This window comes from Bombina bombina, chromosome 6 (assembly GCF_027579735.1).
Source record: "Bombina bombina isolate aBomBom1 chromosome 6, aBomBom1.pri, whole genome shotgun sequence".
Classification (NCBI taxonomy): domain Eukaryota; kingdom Metazoa; phylum Chordata; class Amphibia; order Anura; family Bombinatoridae; genus Bombina; species Bombina bombina.
This window is the reverse complement of record NC_069504.1, coordinates 362,732,482-362,751,285: the sequence shown is the minus strand read 5'-3', so window position 1 is coordinate 362,751,285 and position 18,804 is coordinate 362,732,482. Positions and strand designations below refer to the sequence as shown.

The window sequence follows — 18,804 nt, the reverse complement described above, 5'->3', positions numbered from 1 at the left end:
GTTGTGAAGCGTTTCCACTGTATTCCAGAGGGAGTTACAGTCCCTGTACCTGCAGTTCCATTTAAACATATCACAGAGACCTGATATATTGCCTGTTATTGTGGGAGAAGGCACACAACAAAGCCTTCAAATAAACTGCTGGGGCAAGTGTTCATCCAACACCAGTTCGAAGCGGTAATACTTGTAATGTTGCTGCAATTGTTTAAGCTTGGCAAATAGCGTACTGATCCTTCACCTCAAAGGGCAGCATGATGTGTACCCTGCAGATCTCTGATGTGAATGCATGCAGGGTTCCGGTATCTTTATTTTCATAGTGGTCATGGAGGTCTCCGCCTGTAGTGGTGCGTGTATACCGCGGGTCGACAGAAGCCATTACATGACTAGAGGTGGCTGTCTCTTCCCACCCCAATCCAGGATCTTTGTTTTGGGCTGGAGTAGTCGCCAAAAGAGCCAACAAAGGTAACAAAGAGCTCTCATTTATATCTTTAAGAGATTTTGTGATAGGTTCTGCCATGTCCAGGCAGCAGGGAGTTTCACTGACCTCTGATATCACTGTTGCTTCTCTCTTTAATGAGGGAGTTAGAATCGTGAGGTTGCGATCCGTCTTCCCTGCGTAGGATGTGATATTGTATGCTGTGCTCTACACTGTGGATGCATATTGATAGTTTGTGGTGTTTTGTGGTCTGAAGGGCTGATCCTTTAATTTTACCAAGATGCATAGATTCGTACAGGATGATAAAAGTCGATCCAGCCTAGGCAAGAGCATGATCTTTAGGTCATTTAAAATGCGGGAGTTTGTGCTTGTTTCTCTAGTTTCCATTGTTGAAAAGCCTAGAGACTTAATTTAACTTCTATGCCTTCTCGGTAGCCAGGAGTTGGAACGTCCTGATCCTAATAGTTTCCCGGGCACAATTATTGCCGAGGGAGGTCTGGATGGCTTAAGATTCGGCCACAAATCTTCTATACACATATGTTATTCACAGAGCGATGTGAAATAGTGGCCATCTTGGTGAGCCTCCCACCGGAAGTCTAGATTTTACTTTTATTTCTCCATTGACTTCTATGGGGGATACGTGAACGTGCATTTGTGATATTCTAACTTCGGATTTTTGCGCTAGTCGGGTTACTGCTAGAGTGAAAACAGTTTACTTTCAACTCATGGGAGCGTTAATTTGTGCTCCACTCATAATCTAGCCCTAAATGTTTGCTAGTGTACTTTTATTGTTCTTCAGGTAACATATTTTCAAATGCTCAATAAATATTTAAACTAACACAAAAATTTCCTGGCTGATAATTAAATGATAAATCACTTTTATAAACATTTTTAATACATCAAATATGCTACCACATTATCTAAATTAGAAAAAAAATGGTTTGCAAATAGATCTATAGAGGGTTGTTTTTTTATTAAAGTGCTTTGATAGATCAATGTCATTTTATGATATCAAATCTATCAAAATTCCAGATACATAGAAAACCATAATTAACATCAGTTAAAAGGACAGGTCAGTCATTTACAAAATTGATCTGGCGATTTTTCACAGCCTGATGTTTCTGTGTAGAATAAACAGGGTACAACCCTTGAAAAGTTCTGGGAAAGAGAGCCGTGAGAGGGACACAGCCTGTGAAAGGGACAGAGTGAACGATGATTCTCTCTATGATGGAGAGTTTTGGATCATCAGGCCCAAATAAACGGGCAGGGTACAGCCAGAGGTAGTGGCTAAGCCAGAGTGACAGAGAATAGTAAGTGTATGAATTTCATATTGAAGTTTGGTGAGTATGAAAGTGTGCAGATATTTCAGAAACTTGTTGATGAAGAGAAGTTATTACCAGTTAATAGAAACCTTTCTAATCTTAGTAGATTTGACTGATGCGAATATCATAATCAGCAGATATGGGAGGTGGTAGTCGTACAAACTAAGCATGACTACATTAAGGAAGAGAAAAAGAAGGCGCTCCAATGGCGTATTATCTCTGGAGTAAGGTCCCCCAAAAAACGCACTGATTTGCCCCTTAGGAGATATACTCAAAGATTTCGAGCACTTATCACAAAGTGCAATATCAGATAGTCTGGGTGATTAGGAGCTCCCCAGATCGTTTTTATCCAGTATAAGCAGTGTCCTGGGTACCCACAACATTTACCAAACACCATACAGGATCCCAAAAATATTGATAAACACACTTCCAATCGTTTCAAAAAAAGAAGTGATTTATTAAAAGTGCTACAGCGCATATAAAAACAAGCCAAACGCGTTCTGCAAGTTAAACTTGCTTCCTCAAGCAGCATACATACACAGAGCTTATACACAGATATATATACAGATATAGAAAACAATGATGTATTTAAAATTGCAAACAGGTTAACAATAATTGTCATCATACACACATAAAGAAATGATCACCTGAGTACAATCAGAACATCCCCTCAATGAGGCCCAGACGTAGAACACTCAAAATCAAGATCGCCCACATGCCTCCTGTTAACTGCTATATAAATCAGCCAATCCTGTAACCCATTCATAAAATCCGTAAATAGTACAGCTAGATGAAAGCTGCGGTATACAAGCATGCTCTCGCGAGTCTCGAAATGACCTCACACATCTCGCGTGGACTGAAAAGCCCAAATGACAACAAACGGTAACCATAGTGATATCTGATATCAAGGGGCTGATTTATGATGGCCCGAATCGGCCCCAATGCAACTGTTTCCGCGCGAGCCTTCAGGCTCGCCGGAGACAGGATTTAAGAAGCAGCGGTCTTAAGACCGCTGCTCCTTAACTCATACGCCTCCTCTGAGGCTGCGGTTTGCAATCCGCCAGATCGTGTAGATTGACACCCCTGCTAGCGGCCGATTGGCCACGAATCTGATGGGGGCAGCATTCCACAAGCAGTTCACCAGAACTGCTTGTGCAATGTTAAATGCCGACAGCATATGCTGTCGGCATTCAGCAATGTCTGTCGGCCCCTAAGTGTCAAAGTGACCAGACAATGTATATCGCAGCCTACTCTAAAGGCATGTACAAAAATATAAAACAAATACCCATTACCACAGTAATAGATACATGACTACATTAAGGAGGGGGAAGGATGTTAAACAATAAATCATAGTTTTATTATAAGATCCTACTGTTGATTTCACAAAATATATATATTTTTTGATACACTCTTGATGGTAAGATTGAATGTTATTGCAGAAAGAAAGGAATTATTTGATACCTAATAACATATTATTATCATCTCCTTAAAATCCACAAATCTGTTGTGGCTCCTCGAGGAAGTTAATATGTCCTATTAAACAGATTTTTCTTTTAGATTTTTTTTTTTTTTTTTTTTACAAAAATCATTGACAATGCAGAAATCCTGTATTGGGATTTCTACAGGTCTCTTACAAAAATTGTTTCAAAATGTAGAAAACTTGAACTGAAATTTGGGTAATGCCCACTCATTGAAGCTATGGCATATTATTTTGTAAGCTATATTTTTATGCCAAAAGTAAAAAAAAGATTTCATACTGGAATTTATCCTATTTCTATTAGAGCAGGGATATCAAGCTCATTGTGTCTGGGGGCCACCGGCCAAGTATTCTTCTCCGATGGGGGCCACTTGAACAATGAATGAGTGCTTGTGAACTGGATATACTTGAAACTTAAAGACTACATACCTTTAATATTACTCTTACTAAATTTATACCAAAATCACCTTACTATGGGCTAGATTATGAGTGGTGCGTCAACTGTTCTGTGCGAGTGAAAAGGGGCACTTTGGGCGCACCCAAAATAGCGCAGTATTACAAGTTGAAAGTTGACGAGTTCGCTTGAGCTCAATTGAAGTTAATGCTAATGAGATAGCACAACTTTAGTGTTCTGGTTAACTATTTTGCAAGACTAAAAAGTTGCACAAAACACAAAAAGTATATTTAAAAGTACAGTTACAATCATAATAACACTGTCTAATAAAAACTATTTTTAAAAATTGCATAACAAAGTTATAATGTCTCAAGGCAAGCAAAGGGATTTAACAGAGATACATGCTGTACATATACATGTCTAAATATATATATATATATATATATATATATATATTTATATATATATCTATATATAAACACACACATGCACATACTAGTCCTAAAGCCTGTGTACACGGCCATTTTCTGCAGTGTAGGTCCCACCCGCCCAGTGCTCCCGCCTGGCCATGCCCCCATCACGCCGGTCCCGCCTGGTCACGCCCCGTCACGTCCGCTCCCGCCTGACCATGCCACACCCGACCACGCCCCCGGTCACACCTGCTCCCGCCCACTGACTGATCCTTCCTTACAGCCAGGTATGTTTGTCCTTGCACAGTCTCTACGACGCATGACAGCTTCGGACAAACATACCTGGCCTTTTATATTATAGGATATGTACATATTTATTTATTTATTTATGTATCTATTGTTAGGAAATACAATAGCAAGTACTGTACCACATATGTGAACACTGGGGCTGTATATGGCACTGTTTATTTCAGATTACTACTTGTTATACCTACAGGAAGGAAGTTTTTCTTGTCTTTACTTTTTTCTCTGTGTGCTGACTACTGTTTTACAAGTGATTGGTGTGCTCTAAATGCTTGCTGTTGCATCTGTAAAAGTAAAGCCTAATGCTGTATACCTAAAAGCTTCCAGTGTCTTTTTGATACATAACCAACAGCTTAAGAGCCCAGATACTAAAGGAAAACTACAAGTCAGTAAGTGTTGCATCTATGATCCAAATAAATACTGTGTGAGGAAACAAGGACTGCATCCAATTTACTGAAAGATGGCAAGTGGTTCATATATGAAATTTGCAATAGCAAAGCTCAATAATACCAATTACCAGCTGTGGAAGTTTAAGCTTGAAATACTGTTATCCAAAGATGACTTATGGGAGGTGCTAAATACATACAAAAGGAAGCAATATACAAAAGGAAGCAATGGTGATGGCACTACAAATTTAAGGTATGTTGGTATGGGCTTGTAATAATGCTCTACTGGCCTTCTATACAGTGTTAGTAGCCCAAAGGTGCTGTGTATTGAGGAACACTTTTAACTTATACAACTACACATGGTTGCAAAACAGATAAACAAATAGCACTCACATGAAATATTACGAGTATAGGGTGGTATACATCAACAAAAAATTGGATTAAAAGATGTATACTTTAATAGGTATATTAAAAATGGGTACTTTAAAATTAACTATAGAAATATAGGTTATTTTAGCATATATTGTCCTGGGAACAATTTCCACCAGAATTTGAATTGTACATAGGTTACCGTCAGTAAAGGTAATATAATGAACAGGAAGAAACCTGTTATAACTGGTACTTCTAAGGAGGTGTCACCCAAGAGTATGTCAAGTTCTGGCCTGGGAGAATCCTAATATATATTGATGTTTGGTACAAATAGATTACATTAATAGAGCCTATGTACTGGCAGTAATCAATTCAAAACAGTACGTTGGTTACACTGTAACAAAAAGAGGATATAGGTATTCCTCAGTATAACATGTGATCAATATACTTGACTAATGCCAGTTGCTACTACAAGTTTGTATATGTATGCATGATTATATCTAGTAGATTATTAAACAAGTAATCCCCAGGTATTATACTAATGAAGCAGAGATAAGGTTGCATTACAAAATTATCTATGTTAATAGAGATAAATCTCTATAAGGAATATCTATTCATTGGACAGATTGGAGTATCAATCTTAGCAACCTATTTATAGCCCTGTTATTATTTATAACACCCTTTTCACAATAATTGGGGTTATTGGACAAGTAAATAAACAAATAAGCAAGCAATTTATAATCTGTATTGGTTAGAAAAGCTTATATTGGTGATATGTCCTTGTCATGTTGTGCACTTTAATTTTATATATTGTGAGCTTTAATATATCTGTTTGCCGTAATAGGTGGTTAGCCGCCAGTAATTGTTCCCTGTTCAAAATAGTTGATTCTAAAATATATGGTGGTTTGTGTGTGTTACTGAATAGACTGTCAAATATACAATGCCTATGGTTGGCTATTGCCATTGCTATAGGCTATTCACATATATTGTTATTGTACCTTCCTATATTTGGACTTGGTTGTGAAATTGCTTAAAGGTACGTTTAGTGATCTTATCACTGTAGATTTGCAATTAGTCTAGGCATCGGTACAGGGCTAAATATTGTCCTGTGTCTTATGTAGGTATAGATGTAACTGATAACGTTATCCTCAACTTTCGCTAAGTGAGTTAGTGTCAGCAACGATGCTAGTTAGTGTTGAAGGAACATACATGTATTGGCTATTGTTGTAAGTGGGTATCATTGCATCTAATTTATTGATCCAAAACATTTCCCTCATTTTAAGCAAGTGTAGCCTGTCACTTCCTCTCTTGGGTAATACTACTTGTTCAATAATTTGGAATCGTAGCTGGCTGATAGTATGTCCCATGAAGAGGAAGTGAGAGGAAACAGGTGCTTCTTTGTCCTTTCTTCTAATGTTGAACAAGGTCTCTTCCCCCCTGACTTGTTCCCAGTTTGTTTGATTATTAGCTTGCATTTGTGTGCATTTGTGTGCATGGCTGCAGTTGTGTGGCTGTATTAGGGACTCAGGTATGTGGAAGAGACCTTGACGTGGTACCTGGGCTTGTCCCATTTGGCCAAATGCAGTAACTAACTGTTCCGGATTTGCTTTTTAATCCTAGCTGAGAGCTTGTGGGTGAGTACTGGAATTTATGTGTGACTGTGTTGTATTGTCTGTTTTTGGAATTCTCCCTAGGGACTTGCACCCTGGCAGGCCCAGGGTTAACTGCCTGTGCCTCTGTAAATAGAGGAGCTTTATGTGAGTGCGATAGCAACCAAAGCCGAGCCTGTTTATGGTTCATGGGATGTGTACCTGGTTCAGTCTGGATGTGCTGTCCTTTTTCCTGATTTTGTATATATATATATATATATATATATATATATATATACACACACATATATCTATTTACACACATATATATATATATATATATATATTTTATTTATTTTTTAAATTATATATATATTTTATCTTTAAAACGGAGCCAATCACCATTTTAACAAAGGTTTCAATGCTATTGTTGCTGTAAGTTGGATTAAAGTTAGATTTATTTCTAGACCCAATTGGTTCACTTTTAAACCCCTGTTAATACCCTGGTCACTAAATTTATTATCGACAATAGGTGGTATAACCCCTTTAAAAAACAAACATAGTTTGCAGTCTTAGAGATCTAAAAAACATTTGTAAGTCTTTTTCAATTTCGATTAAATCCACATTAGTGTTAGGGCAGAAGGACAGTCCTTTGTTAAGTAACTTGTACTCACTGTCCGTCAGTTCCTTGGAAGAAATATTCAGAACCGTTTGTTACGTTGCTTCCCTCTGCCTCCCCTGTTGGAGCTCCGTGTGTTGCAAGCATTTGCGGCAGTTCTTCTGTTTTCTACCGCCTCTGTGCTGCCTTTGTCGATGGACAAAAAAGCTGGGGACACCTTGCATGCTGAGGACTAATTCAAAGCCTCACTGATGTCATCAGTGTGTGCCGGAGTCTCGTGTGGTCCACCTCTGTTGCGTGCATTACCATGGTGACGCCAGCCTCTCTCGAAGCCTCTACGCTCTGGAAACATGCCTCTCCGTCTATAGACCCTTCTATTGAGGTAATCCTGCTCATCCCTCTGGAACTTGGATCGCTTTGTCTCCTTTATCTCTGCTTCCATCTCCTTGATCTTTGCGTCCACATCTTTGATGATCGTGTCCAGTTCTTCCACTGTAAGTAGCTTACTCAGTTCTGCTTTTGTATTGGAAACTTGTTCCTTCTGTACCTCTATATCTTTAAGGGGGGTATTCGACTGTAAGGACAAGCAGGTCATATGAACACTTATTTAGGATAGCCTCAAATTTATTACAATATTCTTTGTTATTTCTCAAGAGTGTGGGCCTAGTGTTCATCTTCAGTCCTCTGGGAATGCGCCTTACCCTGTGGTATTCTGCCAGGGTTGTAGCATGTAAATCCCAGGATGTTATTCTTCTCTTTTATCTCTCATACTCTTTACTGAGATCCTCTGTGGCAGCTTTACTCAGGAACTCCCTTGAGCCCCTCACCAACGTGGTAATTCTGGCTGCTTCCAGTTCACTATACATGAAAATCGTGGTATCATCTGTTTTAGCTTTGTCTGCCATGATATGACAGATATTGGAGTGCACGTAGCTCCACAGAAACACTTCTTGACAAATCTGTATGTAATTACCGTAAGTGTTCATTGAAAGACCTATATAATGTGCATATGGGCCAGGCTATTTTATATGCATGATTAAGGACAGAGGGGCTAAAACGTTGCATTGTGTCATAAAAATAAAGGTATAATATTGTGAAGACTTCCTTCATTCGAACAGTGATTTTAAGGTACAATGCACTGAAAACATTTTTTTTTTATTTGTATTAGGTATAATTTTAAAGTTTAAATGCTGGATTCTTCTTGTGTACTTCGTCCTCTGTTACAAACTTTTACATAGCATAGAGCTCGTATTTCTATGGGAGACAGCTTGCAACTCGCAGGGACAGCACATTTAATTTGATAATTGCATGAAGACTGTCCCTGTGAGGCTAAACATGTTTTTTTTCATGTTTTGGTAACTTTTGATAATTGAGATTGGTCAAGGAAAGAACTATGCATATCGGTTGTCACCCATCAATGAAATCAGAATTTTGCTTAAAATTAAGGAATATCGGACTTCCGGTGGGAGGCGACCCAAGATGGCCACAAGCTTATGAAGCTCTACACATCATCTTAAACTTTTTGTTTAAAAGTGGCCAAATATCAAGCCATCCTAATCTCCCTTAGCAGTTCGGCTGTTTGGGAACTCTTATTGGATCAGGATTAACATCACCTGGCCCCCGAGAAGTCAGAGAATTGTGTGAAGGCAGGAGAGTTTGGCAACCGGAGCAGATTACAGAGTGTTATTCTGTGCAACCCGGAATATAAAATGGTTAGCTCTACCCCTGAAGACAACCAATACCTGGAATTGGTGCTTTCGTTAAAAAATCTGTTACTACCAGCATTCATTAAGCTGGAAGAGGCCACACAACATCTGCTAACTGAGATTCAGGCCCCAGGTTCTAAGTATGCTTCGACAAAATGGTGCCGATTAGAAGCTGTCTCTTCCAATAATAACAGTGACGCTGTGCAGGACAGATCTCCCTAGGGACGCAGAGAAATAATGGAACACATACCCTGCTTGGAAGAAGCTAAGGATCGTTTGTCAGATTTGACTAAACAGGCTGTGGATTTCTGTGAACTAGACGCTAAACAGGCAGTAACCTCTGATGTCTTCAAGATGGCGGCTGTGGCTGGAGCGACGTTGAGCTATGCGGTGGTTGAGAATCTGCCTACAAGTCTTCCTCTACAATTCGCTATAGACCCACCCGCTACTTCAGTAAAGACCCACGATTATGGAAAAATCTCTGTTGCCACTATGATGGCAACTGCAGCTGGAGCGGCATCGCATTATGCTAAAGTTAAAAGCCTGCCTACAAGCCTCCCTCTAGAATCAGCTATAGACCTTCGGAAGACACAGAGCATTGCTGTGCGGAGACCTTCTGGCTATCATCCTTCTGGGACAGGTCACATTTTTCTGAGGTACTGTCATTGTTGCCGGTTCTTAATCCGAACTGGAATTGGTTGACTCTGCTGTCCAGACTTGCTCGCTCATCACCATTGTAGGATCTTCCCTTTGATAGCCGGATGCCATTTGAAATGTGGCTCTTGAACCCTAATGTTTTGTACTCTTAGCGGCCATACTATGGGGAAACTGTACTGATACCCAAGTTAGCGAAAGCAAGCATATTATCATGAGCTGGGGTTACAGTTAACGCCATGTTTCACTGAGTGGATCCCTGTTGTCCTTCTTTTTTTTTTTTTTTTTTATTATTTTATTTTATTTTATTTTTTATTGCAGTTCTGTTATTCCTGTTTGTTACGTTTGTGCTTTGTGTGCAGTTTCACTTTTATTTCATGTCATGGATCGCGCTTAACACTCATCTGACTACTACCCTGGGTACACTAAGCTACTAAAACCTCACACATACGCTGCTCGCTTAGGCATATTGACTCATTTATTTTTCAGTGCCGTATGTTACCTCCTAGCAGACATCACGAGAGCAAATGTCTTAATGACTGCACGAACTACCGCCTGTTGTATTTTTGTTTGCTTACTTATATTATATATATGCTTCTGCACTAACAGTGTACATCAGCATTTATTCTGTAATTAGCCAGGGTACTTGAATGCTAGAAGAAGATGACTCAGTCTAAGGTAGAACCTGCGCATGCTAGATATTTTACTATGTGTTCTAACTTGGGGTCATGACAACAAAGACGATGCCCAGAGTTTGATATTGCGCGATGCTTCACTGTGTTGTCATTATTATAGCCGTAGATTAGCTCTTGCTCATTTGCTCTTCCGGCTGTTTGCTCGGAATCGCTCAGCTCATCGCCCTGTCCCTGAGATAAAATCCTATAGCCATTGCTCAGCTAACAGTAGATAGGGCAACAACGATCACACTTTGCCTGCGTGATAGACCCCGGCCCTAGGGCAAAATTATCGCTCTGTTTTCTAATTGTATTCTAAACTGGCGCTATAGGACCCAGTGGACGCAGTACTGCCTGTACAATATTTGGTAAGAAGGGTAATGTTTGTTCCACATTTTTAGTTAAGTTTAGCTGAGCCCTCATTTTGACTCTAATTTAGTTTGTTTGGGGCACTCTGCACCGCTCACAAGACCTTGTTCTTAGTTTTCAGACCTATGCAGCACTTTTTTTTTCTTTTTTTTTCACACTGATAACCCACCCCGGTGCATACATGGGAAATTATGTCTTACAATTACAACATGGCTCAACTCAGCCCCACTACTGTAATGTGTCATCAACGCTTGACTATGTTATTGTTGTATTGTTTTACTTTGTTTGTTTGTTTGTTGTTTTATGTTAAAAAAAAAAAATGAGGCACACTGGTTCTGTCCCCTAGACTGAACATTACTTATTGTGCCTGAGTCCACTGTATAGGTAAACAGAACCTCTCTTTGTGGATACAGGCTTAATCTCAGAAACTGTACCATAGAGCATATTCTTTATTATGCTGTAAACCTTCCTAGGGGAACTACTTATGTAACTGTATACTGTATTTATCTCTTGTCTCTCAATAAAAAGAATTTTAAAAAAAAAATAAAAATAAAAAATTAAGGAATATCTAATATTTTTATGGTTAGATATATTACTCCTACAATTCTTTTGCATACATTGCAGAATGATGCCAAGTGAATAAGAAAATATGTTTTGTCTTTTAATTTTTGTTGCATAATTTCTTCAAACATAATATAAAATACTACATTTTGGAAAGGTTAACTAATGCTAAGGGGCCAATTTACTAAGCTGTGGATGCTGCTGTGGATGCTGCTGTTTCTGCACAAGCCTTTAGGCTCGCCGAAACAAAAGTTAAGAATCAGCAGCCATAAAATCATAAACTGTACTATTTAGGACATGATAACTGTTCTTTACCTTGCACATCATAATGCTATTGCTTACCATGTACACTACTGAAAATTACACAAACAATTACATAGAAATGGCACAAAAAATGTTTTGTTGTTTTAACATTTCATGTGCTGCTTTTTCCCCAAATTTGGATATTTATTCACACTAAAGTGATTTCTCAGCTACAAAAAAAGATTATTTATGTAGGCACCTCACAAAAAAAATATAATGAATGCAAACAGTTTTAGCACAGGAGTGTAAAATGGCATAAAACTGAAAGGATTGAGCCACTACTCTCCACACTTTTTTCAGGATATTTCTTACCTCCACCTTTAATTCAATCTGTCCATCTTCCTGCTTCAAGGCCTCTAGGTCAATATTTCCATATACATAGATTTCTCCTGTAGTACTGCTTATGTTAAAAAGATTAGGCTCAGAAGATTCTGTGAAGAAAAAGTCTGAGATAAAAGTTCTGAGACAAAATTTGCAACAGAAAAGGAGAGATTTAAATCTAAATTAAATAAAGAACAATGTTTAATGCTAGGTTTAAAATGTTAGATCCAGGAAACAACACTCTTCACTGCACTTGGAGTGTTACATTTAAAAAAGAAATGTTAGATCTTAACACACAGAAATAGACTGTCAGAGTTTTATATACTGTTGCTGTATAGGAAATGTACTGCTTACCATAAGAAGCTGCTGTGTGATTTAGTTGTACAGTGCCATTCACTTACCCTTAATGGAATATGTGATAACATCATTAATTCCTTTATCACCATCAATGGCAGAAACTTGAATGACTGAGGTTCCCTGAAGAAAAAAACCCATAAAGCTTCAGGTGCATTGGTCACATGTTTAAAAGCCTAGTTCACATAGTTTCACTTTAACAACTCTCATCATCTCTATTTATTTTTAGAAATGACTTAATTTTAATGCTCTTGTCAATAATTGCATCTAAATAATATTTTGTTCCATTTAGTTAAAATCCTTTAACACGTTAACCAGTAGTCCAATTCTGCCAGAACTCAAACCTTTACATTCTGTCGTGCCTTCAAAGGGCCATAAAACCAACGGAAAAAAAGGTTCCATTGTTGTTGTTTTTACGTCCTTCCCCAGCAATTTATTTATGCTCCTTTATGTGGCTTATTATATATTGCCAATCACAGAGGACATATTTAGATGTTCCACTTTAGTGAGCCCCAACTTTGAAAACCACATGACGTCACTGTAATCATAATGTTTATAAGAAACGTCAGGTAATGGGAATGTGTTGCTCTCAGTCTCTATGGTGTCTAACTGGATTAAACACATGAAATGAAATAACTATACAAAGGCTCATTATACTATGAACTGTTATTGGATAATGTAATCATCTAAGATGGACCACTGCGGGGATGAAAATGGGAGTGCCGCTGGGATAAAGATGGAGCACTGCCCATCATCATCAGTGAGTACCAACTTTGGGGGGGGTTTTTGGGCAGCAAAAGAGCTGAATGTTCTTTTAAGGGCAATGCCCATCCAGATGACTTTTTCAGGGCACTTTTTAATTTACGGTTTTTTTAAATAGTTTTTTTTTTATTTTGGTAATGTGGGGGATTGAATGTTAGAGGGGTTAATAGTTTTTTTTTGGAACAAGAGCTGATCGCTTTTAAGGGCTCTTGGTAGTTTATTTTTACAATAGGGTGTTTTTGTTAAGGGGTATTAGAATAGGATTCCATTTTTTTATTTTTTAGGGTACTAACTTTTTTTATTTTCTGTAATTTTAGACTTTTATTTTCTTTAATTTTAGACTTTTTTATTTTCTGTAATGTTAGGTTTTTTATTTTTTGTAATGTTAGGGGTTTTTTTAAAGGTAAGAATAGGTTTTATTTATTTTTACAGGTAAGTTTTTTTATTTTTTTATGGTAGTTGGGATTTATTTTGTAATTTTTGGGTATTATATTTTTAAGTTAAGGGGTGTTAGGTAGGGGGTTTAGATGATTTTATGACTTTGCAATGTGGGGGATATTGTTTTAGGGGTAAATCGTTTATTTAGATCTTTTGTGTTGTGGGGGATGGCGATTTAGGGGCTAATAGTTTAGTTAGTTACTTTGTGATGTGAGGGTATGGCAGTTTAGGGGTTAATAGTTTTTGTAAATTAATCATAATAAAAATGAAATCTACTAAAACTATAGTTCACCCCATTAAAGACACAATATGTATTTTGTAAAATTATTATCCAAATAAAAGACCAATGAGGGGGCATTGTTTTATTTCTTACCACAGGTGTATTCTCTTGAATGCTTATAGAGTATAGTTCCTTAAGAAACTGTGGGTTTAAATCTGGCAGATCCTCAATATCCAGCGATACATAAGCAGTAGCATTTCGCCTAATCAGGGAATTGTTGAATATTCCTTCAGCATCCTGTATATGAGAAAATGAAAATTTAATTTCTTGAACACATAAAGAACACAGTATTAGTAGGTAAATTTAAAAACTGTAAAGTAATTGAAAGCTTCTTTTGTTTTGCATATTCCAAACATTCTGGAATTCCCACACAATCTTTATCCTTATCACCTTTATGAAAGTTTATTCCATGAACCTTTAATGAAAGTTTATTCTAAAAATCATTAACCCTTTTTACTAAAGAAGTGTGATTGATTCATGGAACAAACATAACTGGTTAGGTTACTAATTAAATGGTAAAACAAATCCCCAAATTAAAGTCCCCCAACCCAGAAAATGTAATAATATAAAAATATAATACAAAATATTATTTTATTGGGAATTTACAGTCTAGCATAGCATTAAACTGTCATAAGTAGGTTTTCTGCCTATGAATGTTCTTATTGTAAAAATATATATGCGTGTGCTCATGTGATATGTGCGTAGTGTGTGTAGAGTGTGTGCTGTAATGTGTTTGTGTAGTTTGTGTACATGCGTGTAGTGTATTTATGTGGTGTGTACTATGTCCAGTGTGTATTAAACGCTTCTTGTGTGTAACATTTTTTTACAAGTGTAATAAAACATTTTTGAGAAAGTCTCAGACTTTCGTAGGAGCAGCTAAGCGCAAGTCACGTAGCGCTTCTCTCTGAAACCCCTGCACCTGTTCCTTAGGCGGAAGATTCGTGCCTGGTGCCCGAGTGACTGGGGCGGTTGTGCAGTATTAGAATACCATCTACTAGTGGAAGTTGGTGCAAGATACCGGCACCTTCCGGCGTCTAAGGAGGCGTCAAGTGGAAAAGATATCAGTGATTGACAACTAGCAACGCTGAGAACTAACTTAGCTACATCCTCCCTCCCACCGGTGCTGCGTGAGGGGGGCCGATGAATTCTTACAGTTTAACCGAGACTATATAGTTACACCAGTAGTATTTTGGGAAATGGCCAATGTGGTGCTAAGGGGGGGGAAATTATAGCATACACTTTAGCATTATGGAAAAGAAATAGGAAAAGAGAACAGGAGGTTTTAAACTTTCTAACCAAGTCATATAACCAATACTTTTTAAAAGATCCACAGAAAATTGGAATACCTATAATAGGGCGAAAAGAGAAAGGGATACTTTTTTTTTTTTTTAAATAAATTTTTTATTGAGACACACAAGAAATAATAACATATTACAACTTCACATGAATATATGCATATAGGTTTACAGATATGTAAAAGTACACGATGAGTGTTAAACATCTAAGTGAAAATAATTTCTCGCACCCAACATACACTTAGGTCTTCATTTGTAAGCGGGTAGTACGGTGTAAGGTCACAGAAGTAAATATAGGGTCTCTTTTTACTGTTATGAGGAATAGTATGGGTGTGGGTTAACATACTTAAATCTTTGTCTTGTGGCTAGGTAAGCTTATGTAACCACACTCTGTAAGCTGAAGAGGATGCAAGATGATAGTATGTCAAAAAATTTATGTCAACAATATAATTGGTAATAAATCTGCAAGGGCAGGAAAAGAATGCATCGGGCAAGAGCCGCTTAGGTTAAAAGAGAAATGGGTAAAGAACCCAGTGTAGGGGGGGGAGGGGGGGAGCGGAGCTATAATGAATTGCTTTAAATTAAGTGTGGCATGTATAGACAAATATGCACTACTATACCCTACTATACACAGGGAGAAGGGAGACTTAGGAAGTGCACTGGGTGTTCATATGTGGATTAAGAGATAGGGGAGGTGAGTCATGAAACGAGAAAAAAGATGATAGGGTAACATGAAGAAATAAACAATGCCAGGCCTCATAGGTTTGTGTGCTATAGGAGGGGAGTCTCTTGAGGTGATAAGAGTGGTCGTCAGCTATTAGGTAAACATCTGTCAGATAGACTTCATATATACAATAACTTGACAACATATGAAAAGGCTTAACAATCTCTATTAGGTCTTTAGAGGATTAGACATCTGTGCTGGGCTATCTTGCTACCTCATGTGAACCATGAGAGACTTTTATTTAAAGAGAGGAGGTCATGGTGCATGAGGAGTCGACTGCTATAAAACAGACCCATATCCCCTGGAGACCAAATATATGGGTAAATACACTTAGCCTATTCCAGATTTGGGCACAACTAGATAGTGTAGGTCCAGATCAAAGATTCGATGCCATGTTTCCCACGTGGTGTGCGTGGGCACTATCGGAAAGGTGGGGGATATCTGGACAACACAGCACAGTGGGTCACAGCCGGTTCTGCATATTTTTTAATCTCCTTTGTGCGTCTTCCCCAGGTCGTACCTAGGGGAGTCCTGAGAGAAAGCAGAGTGAGTCCCGATATTAGCCGCACATCTAGGTGGCTGGGGTACAAAGCGGCTTCTTGAAAGTGTCTCATTAGTCAGTGACTCGCTGCAGGGTGATGTGGATTTAGTCACAAGGGCTTGTGCTGTAGTAGGTATAGCGCAGTCTCTCAGGTGCCGCTTTTTATTGCGGTCCAGACAGGTCTCTGTGTCCCTCTGCAGCGGAGCCGCTCTGACTTGTGGCAGGAACTTAGCCAGATCCATGAGTGCCTGCAGGCTTTGCTGGAGATCAAGATACTGTACTATTGATCTCTGACATAGGATTTCCTCCGCCCTGTATACAAGTGCCATGTTGGTAAGTGCGATGGATATGTATAGGCAGCTGCCAGTGAGTGACACAGAAGCTGTCACTCACAGCTGTCGTTCCGTAGCTCTCCGCGGTGTCCCCACTGTGAGGGAGGGAGGAGGATGGTGAGGGGGGGTTCAGCTGCCCTGAACGGAGTAGCAATCACAAGACAGGATATTTGCTAGTAGTTAAAAAGTTATGGGGGTCCAGTTGCAGGTCCGGGTCCCCACCACAGAAGATTTTGTTGTAGTAGCTTTCTATGGAGAAGTGATGCGTTGAAATCCGCCTAGTTGAGAAAGGAAAGACTAGGCCTCAGAAATGGCGGCTTGTAGCTTTCCTAGTTCAGGGCTGCTTCATGCTGGAGCTTAATGACAAAGCGTCTTCTCTAAAATCTTCATCAGATAGGCTGGTTCAGGGGCCTCTTAACAGAACTTATAGAAGAGTGTAGATCTGATATTTGCCCAAGAAATAGTAGTTTTTAATAGTTTAAACAAGTATTGGTTTGGAGAGCTCTATATGTTAGCTTCTGCTCTGCTTGGCGGTTGGCTCCGCCCCCCAAGGGATACTTTTTTAATCCACAAGGCAACACAATCTGAAATAAGATCACAAGCCAAGTTTTATAAATATGGAAATAAATCTGGAAAACTATTAGCTGCTCTAGATAAGAATTATTATTATTATTGGTTATTTGTAGAGCACCAACAGATTCCACAGCGCTAAAGAATATTAATAAACCCCCAGTAATTGAAAGAATTCAAAATGAAGGAACATTTGCTACAACTCCAGAAGAGGTATTGCAAGTCTTTACTAAATATTGTAAGACCTTATACTCCTCTCAGGAATCTAAAATGCAAAATAGGGATGAATTCTGAGGGAATCCTACCCTATCTTTTGAATCAAGTACGAATATGAATGCCCCATTACGGAAAATGAAATAAAAAAAGCTATCAAAAATGTATCAACAGATAAGGCACCTGGGCAGGATGCAATCCCCAATGAATTTTATAAAATCTTAGTCCAAAATATTACACCTTACTTGGAAAATCTTTTCTATTATTTCTATATTGAAAATAAACCTATCCCCCCCAATTTTTCTGCATCTATGACCACGTTGATTTTGAAGCCAGGAAAGGATCCTACAAAAAAAGAATCTTATAGACCTATAGCACTCCTTAATTCCAATTATAAATTACTTACTTTTATTCTTGCCAGCCGATTATAAACCATATTGCCTAATATTATACACAAAGATCAGGCTGGGTTTATGTATAAAAGAAACTCTGCTGCTAAGATTAGGGAGACTTTAACTATTGATTGTTATAATTTTTTAAAGGGACCTTCTACACAGGAAAAGATCATCTCTTCTGATTTAGCAATCATATCGATCGATGCTGAAAAAGCAATTGATTCAGTCCATTATGATCATCTAATATTTTCTTTATTTAAATTCGGATTCAAAGAAAACTTTGTTAAATTTATTTTTTACCTGTATAGCACCCCCATCACAAAATTAATAGTGAATAATAATGTATCATCTGACATAACTCTTAAAAGAGGCACGAGCCAATGATACCCTCTATCTCCTTTGCTTTTCAATATTGTAATTGAATCCTTGGCTATCATGATAAGACAATATCAGGAGGGTATTAAAGTTGGACACAAGGAGTTAAAGATAACTTTATATGCAGCTGATATTCTCCTATATATGTCTAATACTAAGACAAATATTCCAAAAGTTCTATCCCTTATTGAGGCGTTTGGGTCTTTTTATGGCTACAAGGTTAATGCTTCAAAGTCGGAAATCTTATGGATTAGGAAAAATAGGGATTTAGCTGGTGTAACTCCTTTTAAAGTGGTTACTAATTCCTTTAAGTACTTAGGTGTTGTTATATCTCTTCATCCAGAGAACTGGTACAAACTTAATATACTCCTGTACTTGATAGAGTTAAAGGGACACTGAACCCAATTTTTTTCTTTTGTGATTCAGATAGACCATGCAATTTTAAGCAACTTTATAATTTACTCCTATTATCATTTTTTCGTTCTCTTGCTATCTTTATTTGAAAAATAAAGTACTCTGGACAGCACTTTTTATTGGTGGATGAATTTATCCACCAATCAGCAAGGACAACCCAGGTTGTTCACCAAAAATGGGCCGGCATCTAAACTTACATTCTTGCATTTCAAATAAAGATA

At 38.1% G+C, this 18,804-nt stretch overlaps 1 protein-coding gene across 1 annotated transcript in view; it reads right to left on the bottom strand.

Moving 5' to 3' along the window:
- Positions 1 to 18,804, bottom strand: part of CDHR2 (cadherin related family member 2) — a 254,823-nt gene that overhangs the window by 105,618 nt on the left and 130,401 nt on the right. The window contains exons 9-11 of the mRNA XM_053719262.1: positions 13,818 to 13,961; positions 12,292 to 12,367; positions 11,882 to 12,000 (exon numbers count right to left, since the gene is read on the bottom strand). Coding sequence (XP_053575237.1) covers positions 11,882 to 12,000; positions 12,292 to 12,367; positions 13,818 to 13,961 — 339 coding nt within the window. The remainder of the gene's footprint in view (positions 1 to 11,881; positions 12,001 to 12,291; positions 12,368 to 13,817; positions 13,962 to 18,804) is intronic.